A 20,782-nucleotide genomic window follows, 5' to 3' on the forward strand; every position below is an offset into this window, starting at 1 on the left:
AGGAATGTCTCCCTAAAGTCCATCTTGACTCTGAAACTATGGAAAAGACTGAGGCCTCTGTGGATAGCCTCACTGTTCAGACCTCAGTCAACCTTAAACTCTGTGCTGAGCTCGAGGCCTGAGGAGCAGCCAGGAGAGCTTCATCACTATTGCCAGGACTGACGTTTCTGATTAGATCGTCCTGGAGACAACAAAAAGAGATGTCAGTCTGGAAGAGAAGCCACCACTTTCACTGGGGGAGAAAAGCTCAGAAGTGGAAGGAGTAAAATAGGCAGCTGAGCTTAACTGCGGACATCTATCGATCAGGGGTTAACAGATGCATTAATGTGTCAATTAAAACTGGGGCAAACATCCTGGATTTATAGTTGATTTCAGTATAGTAGCAGTTTATAGTTGTACAGTCTGCTTTTTACAAACATATACATCAGCATCATTTAAATTGACTTTCTGTTGTGTCTTAGCAAACATACTCTTAAAACAGATAGGTGACATGTTCTATCTAGTCAAACACTGTTGCAGACTAAGTACACCCCTTCAATGTTATTCCTGTATGGCAGCAGGATGATGCTTCCTGCCAAGATGCAGAAGTAGAATAGAAATGATTTCAAGGTGCTGCCTTTCCACAGAGCTCGATCCAATTAAGCATCTGTTAGATCAGCTGGAATAACAAATTGGACCCATGCATGTAACTTACAGAACTTCAAGGATAAGCTGCCGATGTCTTCGAGGCAGAAATACAAATATACTATCTTTCCTATTTGACGTTGTGTTGCTGACGTTTGATTTTGTTTTTCAGATTTGAAATTATGTTGCAATCTACAAGATTTTTACTTGGCCCCCAAAATTTAGCACATGTATATAAAGTTGGGTCGACACTACCAAGACTTTAAAGGGTGACATTATAATTATAGCACACAAGAAGCCAGAAGCTGTGTCTTCACTGACCCTGAACTGGTTTCAACTGTGCTGCTCTTGCACCATTAAATAAAAACACAGACAAACACACACACTTGAGTTTCCTTAATATGCAACTTAAGATTGTGCCATCAAGACAATAAATCCCTTCCCTCTGCTGCACTCAGCCCTCCGTCTCCCTGCTCTGCTGTCCTCTGCTACACTCAGCCCTCTGTCTCCCTGCTCTGCTGTCCTCTGCTACACTCCACACTCAGCCTGCAATAAATAAAAGTGCTCTAAACTTCTCTGATTGGTTAGAACAACACAAGGGGGGGAGGGAGAGAGGAACATACAGTATTTGTAGTAAGAATACTGAAAAAACCTGCACACTGCACCTTTAATAATGATTTGATTTATACAGATTATTACACTGAAGCTGGTCAAATCAGGATGTTTTACAGCAACGCATAAAACAAATGTTTGCAGCTTAAGACTTGAGGAGGCGTGAGGAAGTGTTGATGGGCGGTGTACGTGCCGGAGGTCTGGTCCGGGACGTGCCGGAGGTCTGGTCCGGGACGTGCCGGAGGTCTGGTCCGGGACGTGCTGCTCTGAGCAGCGGTCTCCTCCGAGCAGGGAGGGACCAGACCAAGTGCACACGTGGACACCTGAGACTGACGTGGAGCTCAGCCAATAGGAGCACGGACAGATGACGTCAGCTGCCCTCAGTCGTCCAATGGGATCGTTTATTTGACACAGACTATTTAGAGTCGGAAATTTGGGGAGAAAAGTGAAGACTGAGACGAGGACCGGGTCTGGACTGGGGGCTGGGACTCGAGGTCCGGGGCAGACAGTGTCGGGTAATTCGTGTCTTGCTGAAAAACGGATGGGATATCCCCTGTTCTGGTGTCGCGGACTGTGATTTGTGTGATGGGAGAGTGAGGATGTTTTGATCCGTCTCGCCGAGTGTAATTACTTCCAGAAACTTTTCATCTGGATCATCAGGGTAAGACCTGCTTGTTTTCTTGTTGCTGTAAAACAAGTGAAGGCCACCGTGTCCTGTACAGGAGCTCCATCTAACATCCAACATTAGTAAACTACAAAATGGATATGTGTGTTCATTTTGTTGCTTAATAATCTCAGACACTCAACATATTTGTAACTTTTTATGTTTGTTTAGCAGATTTGTTCATAAAATGAAGAGTAATTTCAGGGTTAAGAATAAGTTTTAGGGTGAGGCAGTACATGTGATAAGTAAAAACTGACACAGAGGAGATTAACATGGCCCATCAGCATTATGTCAGTGAGTGTCCTCACACCGACTGCCATACAAAAAAAGTGTGTGTGTGTGTGTGTGTGTGTGTGTCGACGTTTACAATTATTGAAACACATATTTGCTGTCAGAGAGATGAGGTCTATTATTTTGAGCGTCCCATTTTAGTGAACTAGTGTTTCTGCTTCTGATTTTCAGGCGGTTTCATCAACTTAAATAATAATTAATAACTATTTGAGTAATTCCATAACATGTCATGAAAAAAGTCACTGTGTTAGTGTGTGTTATGATAGTATTCATTGATTATGATGATGATATTACATGATAATAATTGTATTACTTTACATTGGTAACATGTACCAATGGGTGACAAGTTAAAGAAACACAGACATGTTTTAGAAAGGCGTTGGGTCATCGTGTTCTGTCAGAAGATCTTCACTGCACCTTGACATTGATTCTACGAGTCTCAGGACTCAACTGGACGGACAGAACAACACTCTCCCCAAAGATATTTGCTCATTTGTTGTTTTGATGATGTTGGTGCAGAGCACTGTCTGACACGACAGTCCAGAATCTCCCATTGGGGTTGGATAGATATCTTGGTATCTATTGAAACACTTGTCATCTTGATCCAAAATCTGAATAACCTGGACCTGCTCAGGATTTATATACATGCCACAGGGCATGACAGGATGTTAACTGCTCAGTTGTACCTTGCAGAGCACCTGTGTGGAAGCATCTTGCATTCATTATGTTTCTTCCCTCATTTATTCAGGTTTTCCTTTCGTTTGTCACCCATGTGGAAGTTGTCCTGGAACAGTGAAGTTGATTTAAGCAGCTACTTTCTAATTTTATATAATATATATATTATTTTTTAAGATTTCATTTTTTTGCATATAAAAGCGTAAAAACCGAAGAAGGTGATTCTGGCTGATAAATTAATATAGACCAGGGAAAAGTGTTGACATTATCTGTCATTAACTTACCACGTGTGTCATTGTAAATAGTGTTTACAAAGAAATTCTCTTTTAAATTTCCCTAATTTGATTGACAAAGTCCTGCTGCATTTTTGTATGCTTGTTTACTATGTGTTCTATGTTAGTAGATATTTTATTGTTTTCCTATTCTTGTCTTGGGGACGTAACACTGCAACACATTCTAATATACTTAATATACATAATAAACAGATTCTGATAGAACCGCATTAAAACATAAATACTCAAGTAAAGCCCAATTGTACCTACAAACATTTACAGTGGAGTAAATGTCCTTAGTTACTTTACACCACGAGTATAATTAAAATATGTATGTATTTAGTGAAATCCTTCACGCGACAGAGTGTGTAAGCCACTGAATCTGAAAACAAGACAGCACAGATGTTTATTTTGTGAGTAAATCCGCACTTGAGTGACTACCATGGCGACTGGAGTGCTTTCCTTGGTCTGAAGAGGATGCGCACGCAAAGGGCTGTCTGACATAGACAAGCTCAGTTTAACATCACAAACAGTGTGTTCGTATTGAGTATCCTCCTTCAAATGATTCCCTTTGTTGCTGGACAGAATAGTCATCTCCATCACAAAGGTGAATACAGCCACACAGACACGCACCTATACTCACTCTGTTCACTATTGATGCCACTCCTGTTTTGCTCTCACTGTTTATAACTAAGGGGAGGACAGTCAAGTTATTCTTCTATTTCATATTTGTGAATAAAAGTATGCACAGCATACGGCTGACTTTGAAATTGGTAGCCTGTTTATTTTTGATAGTTTTTTATGGGGATAGACAGCAGGTGATGACAGGCTGGTATTCAGGCACATACAACAGCACACAATAATCAGGAAAGGACAGCATGGAGTCAATGAGCGTTAGTACAACTGATGTACAACATGATCCTGCTCTGCACTAATCGCCACGATCAGCCTCACCTGTGTTCTCCCTCGGCTCTGTTTCACTTGTGGCCTGACCTCCTTTTATAAGCTGCCTCCACACACACCACCTTCCCAGATCGTCAGTGTTTCTTCCTGTTTTCATTCCACTTTCCAGCCACGACCCTGCCCTGTGTTTCCTGCTCCTGGACCTTTTGGTTGAGATTCGTTGTTACTTAGTTTACTTGATTTTCTGTTCTCCTCCTACACATTCAACTCTTTTCAACTTGTTGTGTCTGCCCTTATAATTGGGTCCTTAAACCAAAACCCTGACATGTACAGTGTGGTGTGCATTCCTTAGGAAAATCTTACCAGGTTTCTTTTAATGTCTAGACACACTTCTGTACTTCTGTTGAGGCTAAAATGAAGGGCTGGCACCAACACACACACACTAATTATGTCTGTTTATGCTGTTTAAATTGCAGGCACTTTTCCCTTTTTGTATTCTTTCACTTGTTCCAGCCATGTTAAATATACTGTTACTAGAAGAACAGTAGTATGAGGTGAAATTAGTTTGTCCTGCTACATTCACTACCTGCAGTTGAAGTAAATGAACATATAATTTTACTTGCTGTTGTAATATAGAGGCATTATTGAGAATAAACTCAATGATGTTGAATAAATTATAACATAACTGCTCTTACATCTGTTTCTTCCCATGGCTCAGGTGTTGTGAAGAATCATGGGCAGCTTCAAAGGTCACGCCCTCCCTGGGACCTTCTTCCTCATAACTGGCATCTGGTGGACAGGAAAGTACTCGCTCTGGTACGCCACCCGCAGGAACAAGAACATAGGCTCCACTCGCCTGACCAGCAGAGCCTCACAGCGCCGCCTGGAGATCATTGAGAACTCTGTCTTGCTCTTTTTCTCTTTTGTTGGTAAGCAGGTCTGTATATTTCCTTAGAAAAAAATAAGGCACTCTTTAATTAAATAGATCTGAATACCTTCTTTGCTATATTTCCCAGGAATGCTGGCAGAGCAGTTTGTTGCAAATGGACCGAAGCTCCATTTGTACGACTTTGCAGAGAAACACTGGGAACAGCTGATGAACTGGCAGCATTCGACCATGTACCTGTTCTTTGGCCTGGCTGGGACTGTGTCTCTGATTATCCACACCACAGAGGCTGCTCCACTGGCACTGGATCGGTTAATGCTGGCTATTGCTTTCTTTAACCAAGGTAAAAATAAAAAGACATTTTTACTTTCCCTTATTCATTTTTATTTTATCTATTTTGATCCTAAATGTGTTGTAAGACAGGCCCGAATTTATTTCAGCCATTGAACTGCTACTTTTAGCTGAAGTTAAATATTTGAACATGAACCATTCATGCTATTAAACCATTTATCCATTACTTGTTGCATGTTATTGTATGTTAACTTCCAAATAGTTCCTGTGAGACTCACTCCAAAATAGTTGATGCATGATTATCACTTTGAATAACAAACACCTGTCGTTAAGATGCTACTTGACAGTTCTTCACTTTCCTGTCTGTGTTTCTGTGATGACTTTGCTTTGTTGTTGCAGGATTTCTTTTCCTCTACCACCTCCATGGCAGAAGTATGCTGGACGTCCACGTACATCAGCTCCTGCTCTTTGCTATCTTTGGTGAGGCTATCATTGCCTTCTTGGAGGTCTTCCACCGAGGCAACATCATTCTGGAGCTCCTTCGCTGCTCCCTCACCATCCTGCAGGGAAGCTGGTTCTGGCAGGTAAATCTGAGTCTGTTCATGTATGTACAGTTTATTACTGACTCCTGACATTACCTTGTCTTTGGGCACAGATCGGTTTTGTGCTTTACCCTTCTCAAAGCACTGACTGGGACCTGCAGGATCACAACAATGCAACGTTTATCACCATGTGCTACTCCTGGCATCTCGCTTTTGCCATGCTCGTTGTGAGTGTGCTCTATTGCACCATCAACTGGTAAGAACCTCCTTCCCACCGCACAGTACATAAAGTGTTGCTTGTGTATTTATCCTGGACACCTCACTGATTCACCCACACTAGGAGTAATTACTTGGGTGCCTTTAATGGCATTTTCTCACAATACCTTAGGTAATATGTAACTCTGGTGTTTCTTATACTGTCTGCAGTGTGGTTCGCTCCAGATTGAAGAGGACTCCTCCCATGGAAATGGGACTTCTGAAGCCCAGAGATAGGGACCCAGAGTCAGAGGATGAGATTTTATGAAGAGGACTCTTGTTGAACCTACCAACATTGTGACAGTGAAATCACAGTTAAATCAGGGATATATTGTTTGTAGTTCCAGCAGTAGTACAACTAGAGTCAAAGCATGGAGACCAAAACGATAACAACATTGTTTCTGAATGCTTAACTTATAATATATCTCTACCTCTGCCTTAATCAGCTGTATTTCCCTTTTGCCTTACTCATATTGCTATTTATTTAGCTGTGGTCTAACATTTGCATCTATTCTGTCATATTATTTGTTCAATATTAATTTGCACATATATTATGAAAGTGTTTTTTTATGGATTGCATGCTTTTCATGTGCTTTGCCAAACGTTTTATAGCAGGCATTTTGTGGTTTGGTAGTGCCATCTTGTGGTGAAAACAATCATCTCTGCATACAGTACTTTACTTGAAAGTATTTTATGTGACTTTTTTTGTGTTATATCAAATTGTTAGGTCACGTATGTGAATCAAACTTAATGCCAAACAATAGAACACAATTTAAGTTCCACCATAAATCATCATCATCACTATAAATGTTGTTTAATTAGTTACATTACCACACAATGTTCACTTATATGTCACAGAGTCATTACAGCAGGAGGTTCTTGATAAAATTGACCCTGCAGATTTACTGATGGTACAATATTGTAAAAAAAAAAAAAAGAAAAGTGAGAACAATGTGTTGTTTTATCGAGTCAATAGATTTCCATGTAGATAGGTGAATAAAAAACGTATACATACTGAAAGCTTCATTATTATAATTTTTAATTATAATATAATAATTAATTTGACAATTAAAACAAAAAGCTAAAGAAAATAGACGACATATACTTTGAAATACGTAACTCAGGCTAAATGTAGTAGGTTTTTTTTTTAAATCCTTTATGTCTGGGGAAAAACAGATCAGAGTGAGACCTCTCGCTACTGAGGCATGACTATAAGTCAGTCACCTGGCCAGGTGAGCACAAGTTACCTGACAGCAGCTATGTGACGTCCATCCGCACAGATTAGAGGAAACCGCTGAATCTTCTCAAGGAAACCTCCAGTTTCTTCTTCACCACATCGTTTCTCTTCAGTTTTCTTCAGCTATGGATAAATTAAAGTCGGTTTTAAGCGGTGAGGAGGCGCGCAGAGACGACCGAACCGTTTTACAGGTAAAATCAAGTAAACACTGGTGTTCACTTCTTAATGTGTGATCCTAGTTGACGCTGTGTGTGTGTGTGTGTGTGTGTGTGTGTGTGTGTGTGTGTGTGTTGCTGCAGACTGTCAATGAAGCCTCAACCATGAGCTGGGCCACGCGTATCAAGGGCTTCATCGCGTGTTTCGTGATCGGGGTGGGATGCACAGTCTTGGTAAGGCTCTCTAATAATGTCTCTAAATATACACTCGTGTCGTCAGGAAGTGCGGCAGCTGGAGCTGATGTGACCTCACTGGTTCTTCTGGCTTTGAGGAATGTTGAAGATGTGAATCAGTGACGTCACTCACCAGTCCTGCTTTAAGGCACCACCTGCAGCCCAATTATAATAGGTGTGTGTGTGTGTGTGTGTTTCTGTGTGTGTGTGTGTGCGTGCGCAGGGAGTGTGTCTACTCTTCCTTCCCAGGATCGGGCTCACTCTCTTCATCGTCTTCTACACCTTTGGAAACATATGTACTCTGGGCAGGTCAGTGTCTGCAACAACATCCTGCAATAAGGAATCAGATCAATGCAGCAGATGACGTGCGTTTGACAGTTTTGTATTTTATGACCTGTGTCTTGTAGAACACCTCATGTAGGAACCACTCATTAGATAGAGATGATAAATAAGATGGAGGTAGATAAATAAGACTGTTTATTGTTGATGTTTTTGTCTCTGTCACACAGCTCTGTTTTTCTGATGGGACCACTGAAGCAACTGAAGAAGATGTGTGACAAAACAAGAGCACTGGCCACCACTATAATGCTAGTAATGCTTTGTTCCTTTCAGTTCATTTACTTCTAAAGGGGCGTAAATAAGGGAGAATGTGATGACGCTCAGCTAGTACTTGTTCCTTGTTAGTGTAATCCAGGAGCTGAGGATAATACACATGGGAAGAATAACTGATGAAAGTTGTTTTTCCACTAGAAAGCAAATATTCAGTGGAAATAATTCCACCTGTAGACTCAGTGAGTTTGTCATCACTTGTAAAGGATTGCTGGTGACTGTCACTTGATTTGATGTTAATTCCACGTGTCCCTCACTGTTGTAGACTTGCCTTGTCTTGACTCTCTGCGCAGCCTTCTGGGTGAGTGATGTCAGAAAAACACAAGCTAAAGGCTGATTTGTTGATTACACAGAATCATGTACGTGATGTTGTGTTGTTAAAGCGTGGTCTTCGTTCTTACAGTGGAAGAACTTTGGACTTGCTCTGTTATTTTGCATCCTGCAGATCTTGTCATTTACTTGGTGAGTCACCTTTCCTCCTTCGTTTCAACCCATCATTTCCATCTGAAAGTCCTGCCAGGTTGTGACATACGGTCAATGTGTTTCATTTCCAGGTACAGCCTGTCATACATCCCATGTGTGAGGTTTGTCATTTTCACCACATTTATTCAAATTTGCTGCATAAAATACCTGCATGTCTGATTCGTGTCAACTACTTTCCAGGGAGGCAATACTGAAGATGGTGTCTATGTGCGTTAAATGAACCCTGTGTTGGTGCTGAAGGTTGCATCAAGTGTTTGGGGCAGGGCTCCTCCTGAAGCCGCACACACGACCTTCTCACAGTTCTGCTTTAGAGTCTGTGACTCTTCTTCCTGCACAGTCCTCCGCTGTTAATTGAACAAGACACAGGGTTTTTCTACTTCTTATTTATGCTTCATTAATTCAACAGATTGATTTTAGTATGTACTGATTATTTCAGTTTATACAAATTTTAATAAAAATGGGCATTTGCGATAATATGTGTAAATATTTATAATAAATTGTGTGTGTTTTTTTTTTTTATGAACAGATGATGTCATTAACTTTGTCTAAATGCAAGCATAATATATTAAAGCGTCACGTGGCTTAAAATGTGAACCAGCGTGAACTGACATTTACAGAATTTTAAAAGTGTGTTGTAGTCAGTCTTATTAAATCTTCTCTATATTAAACACAGATAAACATAAAGTAAAAGCTGTCATTATGTGTTTGTGTCTTGCTGGGTTTTTGGAAAGGAGGGTATATTACAGTAGATTAGGTTATGTAGTATAGTAATTTGAATGGAGCAGCTAAGCTCGTGGACTTTCATAAGAGACCCTGAATGTTAAGTTTATGTTTGCAAATGAAATTTTGAATTGAAAAATTCAAAAATGAAATAAATTTTTTCAATTTAAATAATGCATATTTTTTATTAAAATAATCATCTGACCCATCGCCTAAAGTCACGCATGAATGTGTTTTTATTTTCTTTCGCAATTACATTTCCAAGAATTGAAAATATATAAGTACATTTACTCAAGTATATGCTTAAGCACAGTTTCGAGGTGCTTTAGCAGAGTATTTTCATTTAAAGTTACTTTTACTTTTATTCAACTACAAATTGGAGAAAAAATTGTACTTTTACTCCATTACATTAATTTGAACATCATTAGTTACTAGTTTGTTTGTTTTTTTTTTTTTATTGTTACAAACTTCCGGTATGTGCTACTAAAGAATACAGTTAGCTGATGGTGGCATTGTCTGGGAGAGATGGCCTTAGTTTTAATTATATAATATTTTAGTTTAGATTTAAGTGGAGCATATTCTAAATAATAGCCTAATATAATGTACAACTAAACTATTTTTAGGAGGCTTGGTTGGGAAACTCAGAAGTGCCAGGGAGTCCTATTCAAGGATGGGTTCACCATTATTCAGTCCAGATTTGCAACTTGCATCCTTGAATTAACTCAGACTGCTGATGCTTTGTCACACACTTTTCTTTTTTTTTTTTGTATGCATCTGGGAACATTATTTTAAAGGTGGGAAATGTTGCAAACATTAGGGTAATTCTCCCGTGTGTTTTAGTTTACTTTTTAAAATAGTGGATATAATTTATTAACTAACTGCATCATTACCGCCTTTTCCACGGCGTCACGTGACCCAACCAGGAAGTGAAGTTGGACAGAGCAACAACAGGACTTGTCTGCACATGTTTATGTTACATGTTTATGTTACATGTTTATGTTACATGTTTATGTTACATATATGTGCTAAAACGACGTGTTTGTGTGTGTGTGTCCTAGTCTCGTTGGCCTGACAATATGACGGACATTATATTAAAAATAAAAAACAGCGTAGCAGAGAAAACGAAGAGCGCTGTCAAACAGGGCGACTTGCAGAAGTGGGGTTTAAGAGGTGAGTTATGGAGGTTTTTCATTTTAGAGAAGTCATTAACAAGTTAACCAACGTTAAACTGTCCTCATCCACGTGATAACATAACTTTAACCACCTAGCAGAAACTAATCGCTGTTTACAGACAGGGTTTAACTTACACTAGCTGTAGGACAAATAATGTTCGTTGTGCTTCTCCTTTATTATTTATATTACACTACATTGTTCACTTGCCTTCTTCGTCTAAATGTTTTATCTTACCTCCTCACAGGGATACAGCTGAGACCCTACCAGCTGGACGGTGTGCACTGGTTGACTCAGTGCCTGCAGAACCAGCAGGGATGCATCTTAGGAGATGAGATGGGTTTGGGAAAGACCTGTCAGGTGAGATGTCCATAAGGCTGTCTCATGGTTTGTAGTAGTGATGAATGGCAGTCAGTGTTCTTTTTTTATATTATATATAGGTATGAATAACTGATTATCACTGTGGTAATTGTGATTAATAGTGATACAGATATTTGTGGCCCTGGTAGGTCCTGTAAAGTGCACAACTCAGTAATAACATTAGCACTGGTTCTGTTCTGTTCATATTTTCTTTTAACAGAGTTAAAACCTTAAATCATAAAAAATACACTATTAACATATTTAAAGCAATTATTTCCCAATGCACACAAACTATTTGATATCAGAGAGAGATGCAGTCGGTGCAGTGGTGAGCATTGTCACCTCATATCAAGAAAGTTTGGGGTTTCGACCTGTCAGACTACCGGCTGGAGATTTAAGGGTTGCATGATCTCCCTGTGCCCATGTGTATTCTGTGAACACATCTGGAATAAGTGGTTAAAGCTGATGGATGGATGTACAGTTGTGTAGATGCATGCCTCATAAATAGCACCTGACAAGGGAGATGTCAAGACCTCACGTTGGATGCTGTTGTGTGAATTTCTAATCCTAATTTGTCCCTTTAGACGATCTCTCTGCTGATTTACATGTCAGGAGCTCTTGGGAAGAAAGGTCCATTTTTAGTCCTGAGCCCACTCTCTGTTATAGAAAACTGGAGAAAGGAGTTGGAATGGTATGATATTCCATTTTTTTAAATTCAATGTATTAATATTGCACCAAATCAACAGAATCATCTCGAGACACTTCACATTTTAAGGTCAAAACCTTACACAGGGATGTACAATATCATTCGTACATACATTCACATGTATATCAATTTAGTATATTTAAATTGATAGTACACTTATACTATCATCCACTGTGTAAAATCCTCATCTTGTGTTTTATATGGTTACAGCTTTGCTCCGTCTCTGACTGTGCTGTGTTACAAGGGAGACAAAGAGAGACGAGCTGAGATTCAGAGGGAAACAGGCACACATGACTTTCAAGTTCTGCTTACTACATATGAGGTTAGTACCTATATATTGTCACAAATAAACTAAACTTTAATGTGTGATGCAGCTGACATGTTTTTCTGATATTCTGTCACTTTCAGCTGTGTCTCAAAGATGCATCATTCTTGAGACGGTGAGTGTGATCAGAATTATATAGATACCATCGTAAATCACAAGTTGATTGTTGGTACAAGTTTTGGATTCGACACAAGGTTTGGTGGATGGACACAACAAATGAAATAACTCTAACTGTATAGAAAGTAACTACTAAAGTAATGACACATTATTTGCTCTCAGACATTCTGAGAAAATAAAGGTCTCTCATTAAATGGAATAATGTTATAAAGTTATAATAATAGGTTTTCGTGTGTTTTCTTGTCCTGGCTCATTCTGTCCTTCAGGTGGAAGTGGAAGGTGCTCATAGTAGATGAGGCTCATAGACTAAAGAACCAGAACTCACTATTGCACAAAACTTTGACAGAGGTACTTAAACTGAAACTGACTTTAGTTGTTGGTCTATTGTGACCTAATTTTAGTTGTCTCCTCACCCATTTTTTTGTGTGTTTTTTGCGTAGTTTTCGGTGGGTTTTCGAGTCCTGTTGACAGGGACACCGATCCAGAACAACCTGGAGGAACTTTACTCCCTGCTGAGCTTCATTCAACCCAGCATCTTTACAGCTGAAGAGACGGACCAATTTGTCAGCTCTTACTCGAATGTACAGAATCAACCTGCTCTTGGTATGATGCGTTATTATTGTACTCAATCAAGTAAATATTTAGAAAACATTTAGCAAGGAAAATATTAAATATGTAAATGTAGTGAACTTTTTGATTCACTTTACTTGCTGTGGAAAAAAAGAATCCTGGTATTGGCTAATCTTAACGTCTACAGTAATAAGCTGCCCTCTGCTTCTGTTTCTAGCTGCTGAGCTCCAGAGTGTCTTGGAGCCTTTCTTGCTTCGTAGAGTCAAGTCACAGGTGGCTGTTGATCTGCCTAAGAAAACAGAGCTGGTGGTGTATCATGGCATGTCGGCCCTGCAGAAGAAATACTACAAGGCTGTTCTGATGAAGGATCTGGGTGAGGCTTCTACACTGTTGTGTGTCATTGTAATCCATGACATGGAAAAATCATGTAATGGGTCAGTGTTAGGCTAGTATTCAGTATTTGTAATGTTCACATTAAATGCTGAAGTGGTGCAAATCTGTTTGCCCCCAAGTGACACAGATCTAATATTTCAGGGAGGTATAAAAAAACAAATCTGATTTTTTCAAATCAGATATGTGTCACTTTAAGGTCCTAGAGTCACCTCTCATTAATGTCTGTTTTCAGAGGCTTTTGGAAATGAACAAGGCAACAAGACGCGGCTGCTGAATATATTGATGAACCTGCGAAAGTGTGTGGACCACCCGTATCTGTTTGATGGTGAGATATGTTAAAAGGTCCGACCTTAGTTACATAGAGATGTAGGAGCATGTCACACTTTTACATATACATTGTTATACATGTTTCCCTTTTTATTGGCCAGGGGTGGAGCCAGAGCCTTTCGAGATTGGGGAACACCTTATCGAAGCCAGTGGGAAACTTTGCCTTCTTGACAACATGCTGACCTACTTGCACGAAGGGTTGGTCCATCTGCTTGTTATTTGGCTCCACCTAGTGGCAGTTCAAGTTCAGTCTGATTGCTGCTACTTGTCAACATGAACTGTGCTGACACGCTTCACTGATCACTTTGGGTTCTTAATTGTGCTTGTCATACTTTAAGTCACAGATACCTCCAATAACAGTACCTTTACTGTGCATCTCTTGTCATGTTTATGAATGAAGGGGCCATCGGGTCCTGCTGTTCTCTCAGATGACGAGGATGCTGGACATTCTTCAGGACTACATGGAGTACAGAGGTGACTAAGAGGGGTTACAAGGACTTGTAACAATTAAAATCTTTCTCTTTTTAACTGTCTCATGTTTCAGTGATTTCACTTTGTCAGTGAAGAATATTTTCATATTTTAATTGCCAAATGCTAATCTATTACTTCTAATTCTACCCACATTTGAAATTGTATTACTATTATTTATTCTAATTCCTTATGACAAAAACCTACTAGTCTTTTTTTTATTTTCCCCATAAGCAAGTGCTAATTTGAGGTTTTCTATTTAGGTTTTAGCTACGAACGTCTGGATGGGTCTGTGCGAGGGGAGGAACGAAATCTAGCAGTGAAGAACTTCAGCAGCAAAGACATATTTGTCTTTCTACTTAGCACCAAAGCAGGTAACAAAAAACACAGAAGTATGAACTTGCAGCTGGATAGTGTAGTGGTAACATCGCCGCCCTCAATGCAGGATACCGGAGTTTGAATCCCTGCTGTGGCCTACTTCCAGTATGGGTCCTTAGGCAAGACCTCCTTACCTTCACCCTGCCTTTGCTTTGTACCGTTGAAGTTGCTTTGGATTAAAGCGTCTGCCAAATGACTAAATGTAAATGAACAGAAATTGTGCACGATAAAACTGAACTTCATCAGTTGTTGTAATGTTCACGTTGTATTAGTTAATGTGCACAACTTACTCTAACCCATAGCATGTGTTGAGTATGTGAAAGGTCTTTATTTAAGATGATGTAAGTGATAACTGCTCCTTTCAAAGAACATTTTGGTTTGTAGATAACAGTAATTTTATATGATCAGTCAGCAGCGGCTGAGTTGCACTTGCTAGCTATAGCAAACCTTTCTGCATATCTAAATCTACAGCAGTGTTCAGAGAGCTTACTGTGAGAGGAAAGGGGACTGATCACACTGAGATAAGAACTGTAGCAGGATGATTCAGTGGCGTAAAGGCCAGCACTTCAGAGTGTGAGAGTAAGAAGAAAGAAACCTTATTTCCCCACAGCTCCTTACTGTTCACTGTTTCTGTAACATAGTAAAGGGCATCATTCCACCTGGAGAGTATCCGTATCATAAGTAAAAAGTCATTAAATAACAAGTGTGAGAGTGTTCTCAGACATTTTGCTCTGGCCTCCTAACCGTGTGTCTTTGCAGGGGGAGTGGGCATCAACCTTACAGCTGCTGACACTGTCATCTTTATGGACAGTGATTTCAACCCTCAAAATGACTTACAGGCTGCCGCTCGCTGCCATCGGATCGGCCAGAACAGGTGATGGGCATGAAGAGTGATTCGAAGCAGGCTATATCGCTGCACTTCACTTTGATCAACTTCACTAAGACAAAGTATTTTTTAAGGGACATGCCATGTTTTTATGCACAAAGGTCGATTTCTTCATCATGGCGAGTTTTACCCAACCCATAAAAACAGTTGAGTGAGGGTTTCTCAGAGAAGTTAAAACTGATTTGCCATTACATTTATCTGTAGTTAGGCTAGAAGTAGTACTCGATGCTCATTATTTAGCATTGAACTCCTGGAAGATTCATGAAGATGCTTTAAAACTGCATTATAAGAACCAGCACTTTTGAAGCATACTCAAAAACTCTGGATGTCTCAGCCTCTGCTGCTACTGCTGGAGAATCCTTTTAATTTTTGATTAACTGTGTTACAGGCCTGTAAAAGTGATCCGCCTTCTGGCAAGAGACACTGTGGAGGAGATAATGTATTCTCGCGCTGTATCCAAGTTGCACCTCACCAACACTGTTATTGAAGAAGGTCGCTTCTCTTTACTGGACCAAGCTCAGTCAGCTGCTGCAGGACTACAGGTTTCTGAACATTGACATTTCTTTGAATCTGCAATTCTCAGTTCCTGTGTTCACTTTTATACAAAACCTCTCTAGTTATTGCTGTTTTCACCTGATTCTACTCATCACTCATATTTCCTGCCTCACACAGCTCAGTGAGATCTTGAAGTTTGGGGTAGATAAGCTTTTGTCATCAGAAGAGAGCACGGTACAGGATGTGAAACTGGAGAAGATCCTTGGTCTGTCACATGACGGTCAGTGGGTGGATGATGAAGACTCAACCTCGCTCAGAGAAGAAGAGGAGGAGGAGGAGGAGACCAGCTCTGAAAATGATGGCCAGAGTATGTTTTACCACCCTGTGATTTAAATGTGAAACTGCTGTGGCTGTGTTTGTATGTGCAGAGCAGTCACTTCTACACCTGGTTTGAGGTTAACATGTGAATTTCATTTTGAGCTGGTGTGCTCTGGCAGGTAAACGATTCACTTTTACTTTTGGTTATCACACTGCAACCGTAACTACACATGAAAACACACCACCCACTTATTAATATTCTGCATTCATATTCACATTTCCAAGAACTGTTAGAATTTACACTGATCAGCCAGATTAAATCCACCTGGTGGTTTTAAAGTTGTGTTACACAGCCAGCAGCATAAAAAAGTTAACTGCTGGCCATTATCGACAGATCTGAGCATCTGAACACGGAGTGCATCGCAGCATGTTGCAATATGAGGCTTTGTATCCACAGTGCAGAGTGACCGTTCTGTTGTTCACCACAACAATAAAACCGCATCACTGCTTGTGATGAGTAATTACCAGTAGTCACCCTCATGCTGTCCCATCCTTCAGATCACATGTACTACTTTGAGGGGAAAGACTACAGTAAGGATCCCAGCGCTGAAGACGAGAAGAGCTTCGATCGTCTGTTAGAGGAGCAGCTGGCCGAGTTTCAGAGAACTTCAGGAGAGGGCCGAGCTCTGCGCCACAAAGCTGGAGTAAGACTGGGCTTAATTTGATGAGTATTGGTTAAGTTAGATTACAGCTGGTTGTAAATTAGTAGAAGGAGATGATGTTTGACGCAGCTGACATGGGAAAAAAATGTTTGCTGTGATCAGTAGGAGATGGTTAATTGTTCAAATCTGTCGTTGAAAGATTCATATATTTATAATCACGTAGTCCTGTGGGCGTTAATGTTTCCACCACAGCTGAACCACACTACAGTTTGCCTGGAAGCAAACCCCAACCCTCCTTTTGTGTGTGGTATCGTTGCAGTTGTGTTTTTCACGGTAGGGTTTATTAATGGCTTTTTTTTTTTTTGAGCAACCACAACAAACTAAACACAAACAGCTGCAGAGGTGTGCAGTGCTGGCGGTCAGATTTCTAGAAAGGTTGACGTACATGTCAGTTACTGTGGGGAAATCACAGAAATCGGGAAAACAAAAGTCAGAAGTGTGTGGAAGGACAAGCCGGAGAATATTGGTAAACTCAATAAATACAGTTGACGTGATTTCACTGAATCACTTATAATAACAATTATTGCTGGTTATACAGTATAGTGGGAAGTTAATGTCACCAGAACTGAGGGTTCTTTCAAAAATAATAGTTAATAATAAGAGGTGCAGTAAAAGGAAAAAAATCAGCATCATGGATAAAACTTTTCCACAGTTCTTGATTTACTTGGTCGCTCTAATGGGTCTATTTTCTGTGTTTGTACCCAGATGTCACTGTCAGTAGCCCTGTCAATTCCAACGAGGAAGAGGAAACCTCTTACTGAGGCCGAGCTGGAACTGAGGCGACAGAGGAGGGAAGAGGCTGCAGCCAAGAGGGTCAAAATTCAGGAGGACATTAAGAAGAAACAACTAGAGCAGAAATACAAAAAAAAGTAAAGATGTGTTATTTCAGCCTGAATTTTTTTAACTTTGTGTCCTCATCCACTGAGCTCTTATAAAAGAATTGTGTTTTTGCTGTGTTTGTTTATCACACAGGTTGGCGTGGTGGGAGTCCTGCAGCTACAGATCAAAGTGTCTACCGTCTGTGGACAGTGAAGATGAAGAAGAAGAAGAGGAGGACGATGGCAGCGTATGCTCCACAGACTCTGACAGCATGGCTATCTGCTATGTTCTGGGGGATGTTACCCACCCACACGCTGCTCAGGAAGATGCTATCATCGTCCATTGTGTTGGTATGGACTCTGAATGATCTTATATTTTCCATAGCATCACCTTGATTTGCATGTTAAACTGATAAAAAGAGTGTGCCTTCAGCATTTCTTTTACAGTTCATTTTGTGATGTTTTGTAGATGACTCAGGTCGCTGGGGGAGGGGAGGTCTGTTTACTGCTCTGGAGGTAAGATCAGATGAGCCAAGGAAGCAGTACGAGTTGGCTGGCAAGATGAAAGGTATGATTATCTGTGAAAGATAAAGATAAAGACAAAGAAAATGAAGAGGCTGTGAAACCCCATTATAGTTTGGTGTGGTTGAGAGTGACAGTGACTATTTGTTTCAGATCTGGACCTTGGAAACGTGCTGCTCTTTCCCATTGATGACAAACAATCTCGATTAGACGGCCAAGATCAGGTAGAGCCTCTTTACATTAAACTGCAGCTGATACATACTGATTCTTTTCAGCAGTATTAACAGTGTACAACAGTGTGCTACAGCAAGTTTGGGTCTATGTGTGGTGACAGCATTGCGAAGTTTTGGCAGAGCAGCATCTGATGTAACAAATAAAATAAATATAGAAGATAATACTGTAACCCGTTTGAACCTCTTTCCTGTCAAATCAGTTGGCCCTGATAGTGGCACAGCAGAGAGATAAAGCCAATAACTTGTCTGGGATCCTTCTAAGTGCTCTGGATGAAGGCCTGAAGAAGATTTATGCCGCAGCCAAAAGACACAAGGGTAGGCAGCTGTATGTGACCAGAAGATTCTTACAAACACAATAACCAAGAAAACATGGGACTAAAAACATGAGTTGATTAAAACCTCTTTCACTCGGTGTCTTTTTGTGTCTGGGAGAAAAACTGCAAAGAACTCCTGAAAACTGCCTCAGTTCAGTTTGAGGAGAAAGCAGGAGGTTCCAGCTAATCTCATCCTCACCCTTACTGACAGTTTCCATCTACTCTGTCTGTCTTTTTCCCTTAAAGCAAGTGTTCATCTTCCTCGCATCGGCCACTCCACCAAAGGCTTCAACTGGTATGGCACAGAGAGGCTCATCAGGAAACATCTGGCCTCCAGAGGCATCCCCACGTACATGTATCTTTTCAAAGTTTCCCCACAGCTAAAATCGAAAAAAAAAAACAAAAAACTGATATTTCTCACAATCTGTTTATCTAAAAGATTTGAGATATTTTCCCTGAAGCAGCCTGACAGATACTATCACAGCAGAGCTGGCAAGAACACAGCTGCACCTCAGGCATCTACCGCTGTGGCCTCAACGTCAACATCCTCGCCTGCAATACAGACGCATAATTCTGACAGGCTGACTGATGAAACAGAGGCAAAAAACCCAGGACCCTCAGGCTCTTTCCAGAGCCACAGCCCTGCAGATCTCCCCAGTTTCATGAAGGGAGTCCGTGTGTTTTTCTACAACCTGCCGGCATCAGAGAGGAAGAGACTGTCACGCTACCTTATCACATATCCTTTCTGACTGGGTGTTTTGTTGTTTTTCTTGCTAGTTTGTTTTTAAAATGTACCAAAGGCACCATTTATTATTTCCTGCATGTTTACACGTGCAGCAGTTTGCTGTGTGTGGCTTAAAAGGTTTAAAAACCACTACAGCGAAATACAGAGTCAAGTGTGAACACTCCTTAGCTGCAGTGCACTTATGATGGAGATGAGGAGGAGATAATGAGTCCGGAGGTCACCCACATAGTTGCAGAGTTGGATAACAGCATCCACTCGCAGGTTAGTATCACTGATGTGCATCATAGTTTCCTGTAAAGTTCATACAGTTTGTAGAAGGAAATTTAGATTGTGATAGATTCTTAGGCTGCCAAAAAGTCAGAAGGTTTATACAGATGCAGTTCGCTTACAGTACAACAAGTATCTGAATTGAACTTTTAACTTTAATGTATGATTTATGGGACTACAGGAGCTCCAGGATCTCGTCCGTCAGTACACGCAAGCTGTTCCCGTGCAGAAGGCCTGGCTGGATTCCTGCTTCTCCAAACAGCAAAAAGTCAACAGTGCTCAGTTCATGCATGACCTCCAATAACGCTATGATTTGTTGTTTTTTTTGTTATCTCGCTGTTAAGTTATCCTTTCATCTCAAGCTTGTATGAACTTGGTTGGCTGCATGATGTGTGTTGAATATCATCATTAAAATAATTTATAATGATTCGTTGAATGAAAAGCTGAGGTTTGTGTTGACACTTGTGCCAGGATACAGCCTGCTTCTGTAGAAATAATCACCACCTACAAGCACTCGAGAGTCATTAAACTGGTGACTCATAAACACGTTTGTTTTTATCACTGGTGGGGACTTCACATTGACTTGCATTCATTTCCTGGAGCCTTCCCTAACCTTAACCTTAACCTTAACCACTGCTCAGAGTGAGGGTAACCATAACCCATGCCCCTACTCTGACCTTAACGTACTGATTAAACTCAGTACTCAAGTTAAAGGGCAAGAATTAGCTTTAAATATACTCCACTACAAGTAAAAGTACCACTGCAAATTCTTTACTCAAGTTGAAGTAATAAAGACATGCTTTAAAATGTACACAGTACAAAAGTATAAATACTTAAATATAGTTACTGAACTTAATGCTGTTGACAACAGATATGTAGATGTGTAGTCCATATTTGTTTGACATGCTTATATAAGTGAAAAATATGTTGGTAAGAAGTAATTAATTAGGCGCGACATGTAGCTCATTTGGTGCAGCAGTCATGCATTAACCCCAGACTACATGTTGAGGAGTCCTTGAACAAGACACCAAAACCTCACAGTAGCACCATCATCTACTGCAGCTGCACAAACACCCATTTCCCTAAGGGGATCAATAAAGTATGGAATCAAATCATTCAAATATGAACAGAGATCTGCCCTCCCACAGAGACTTAGAGTGAACAAACAGCTTATCTGCAATTGATCTTAACTACT

At 40.4% G+C, this 20,782-nt stretch overlaps 3 protein-coding genes across 3 annotated transcripts; all 3 read left to right on the forward strand.

Moving 5' to 3' along the window:
* The first annotated feature begins 1,669 nt into the window (after positions 1-1,669).
* Positions 1,670-7,030, forward strand: tmem45a (transmembrane protein 45a). Its single transcript, XM_026346530.1, has 6 exons — positions 1,670-1,897; positions 4,760-4,970; positions 5,058-5,270; positions 5,618-5,802; positions 5,874-6,016; positions 6,187-7,030. Exons 2-6 carry the CDS (start codon positions 4,775-4,777, stop codon positions 6,281-6,283), a joined length of 834 nt encoding a protein of 277 aa, XP_026202315.1. The 5' UTR covers positions 1,670-1,897; positions 4,760-4,774; the 3' UTR covers positions 6,284-7,030.
* Positions 7,031-7,245: 215 nt separating this feature from the next.
* sft2d2a (SFT2 domain containing 2a) lies at positions 7,246-9,630 on the forward strand. Its single transcript, XM_026344821.1, has 8 exons — positions 7,246-7,443; positions 7,552-7,641; positions 7,865-7,950; positions 8,151-8,232; positions 8,516-8,551; positions 8,654-8,712; positions 8,805-8,834; positions 8,914-9,630. The coding sequence occupies exons 1-8, from the start codon at positions 7,378-7,380 to the stop codon at positions 8,951-8,953; spliced, it is 489 nt and encodes a 162-aa protein (XP_026200606.1). The 5' UTR covers positions 7,246-7,377; the 3' UTR covers positions 8,954-9,630.
* Positions 9,631-10,369: 739 nt separating this feature from the next.
* Positions 10,370-20,014, forward strand: chd1l (chromodomain helicase DNA binding protein 1-like). Its single transcript, XM_026346396.1, has 25 exons — positions 10,370-10,623; positions 10,871-10,983; positions 11,568-11,674; positions 11,900-12,011; positions 12,098-12,129; positions 12,398-12,479; positions 12,572-12,734; positions 12,919-13,074; positions 13,327-13,419; positions 13,523-13,619; positions 13,822-13,895; positions 14,153-14,263; positions 15,027-15,141; positions 15,542-15,695; positions 15,826-16,015; positions 16,525-16,670; positions 17,394-17,557; positions 17,661-17,857; positions 17,976-18,074; positions 18,182-18,252; positions 18,462-18,576; positions 18,822-18,930; positions 19,048-19,311; positions 19,500-19,581; positions 19,769-20,014. Exons 1-25 carry the CDS (start codon positions 10,530-10,532, stop codon positions 19,889-19,891), a joined length of 3,063 nt encoding a protein of 1,020 aa, XP_026202181.1. The 5' UTR covers positions 10,370-10,529; the 3' UTR covers positions 19,892-20,014.
* Positions 20,015-20,782: the final 768 nt, after the last annotated feature.

Source organism: Anabas testudineus, chromosome 4, assembly GCF_900324465.2.
Source record: "Anabas testudineus chromosome 4, fAnaTes1.2, whole genome shotgun sequence".
Lineage (NCBI taxonomy): Eukaryota > Metazoa > Chordata > Actinopteri > Anabantiformes > Anabantidae > Anabas > Anabas testudineus.

What these genes read in the sequence shown, in the direction of transcription:
- sft2d2a (XM_026344821.1), top strand. Translation starts at nt 7,378, where the DNA reads ATGGATAAATTAAAGTCGGTTTTAAGCGGTGAGGAGGCGCGCAGAGAC. An exon ending in GGGTGGGATGCACAGTCTTG is followed by an intron (nt 7,642 to 7,864) that starts GTAAGGCTCTCT and finishes GTGCGTGCGCAG; the next exon opens with GGAGTGTGTCTACTCTTCCT. An exon ending in TCATACATCCCATGTGTGAG is followed by an intron (nt 8,835 to 8,913) that starts GTTTGTCATTTT and finishes ACTACTTTCCAG; the next exon opens with GGAGGCAATACTGAAGATGG.
- tmem45a (XM_026346530.1), top strand. Translation starts at nt 4,775, where the DNA reads ATGGGCAGCTTCAAAGGTCACGCCCTCCCTGGGACCTTCTTCCTCATA. An exon ending in TATTGCTTTCTTTAACCAAG is followed by an intron (nt 5,271 to 5,617) that starts GTAAAAATAAAA and finishes TTGTTGTTGCAG; the next exon opens with GATTTCTTTTCCTCTACCAC. An exon ending in AGGGAAGCTGGTTCTGGCAG is followed by an intron (nt 5,803 to 5,873) that starts GTAAATCTGAGT and finishes CTTTGGGCACAG; the next exon opens with ATCGGTTTTGTGCTTTACCC.
- chd1l (XM_026346396.1), top strand. Translation starts at nt 10,530, where the DNA reads ATGACGGACATTATATTAAAAATAAAAAACAGCGTAGCAGAGAAAACG. An exon ending in GATGCATCATTCTTGAGACG is followed by an intron (nt 12,130 to 12,397) that starts GTGAGTGTGATC and finishes TCTGTCCTTCAG; the next exon opens with GTGGAAGTGGAAGGTGCTCA. An exon ending in CTCTGCGCCACAAAGCTGGA is followed by an intron (nt 16,671 to 17,393) that starts GTAAGACTGGGC and finishes GTTTGTACCCAG; the next exon opens with ATGTCACTGTCAGTAGCCCT.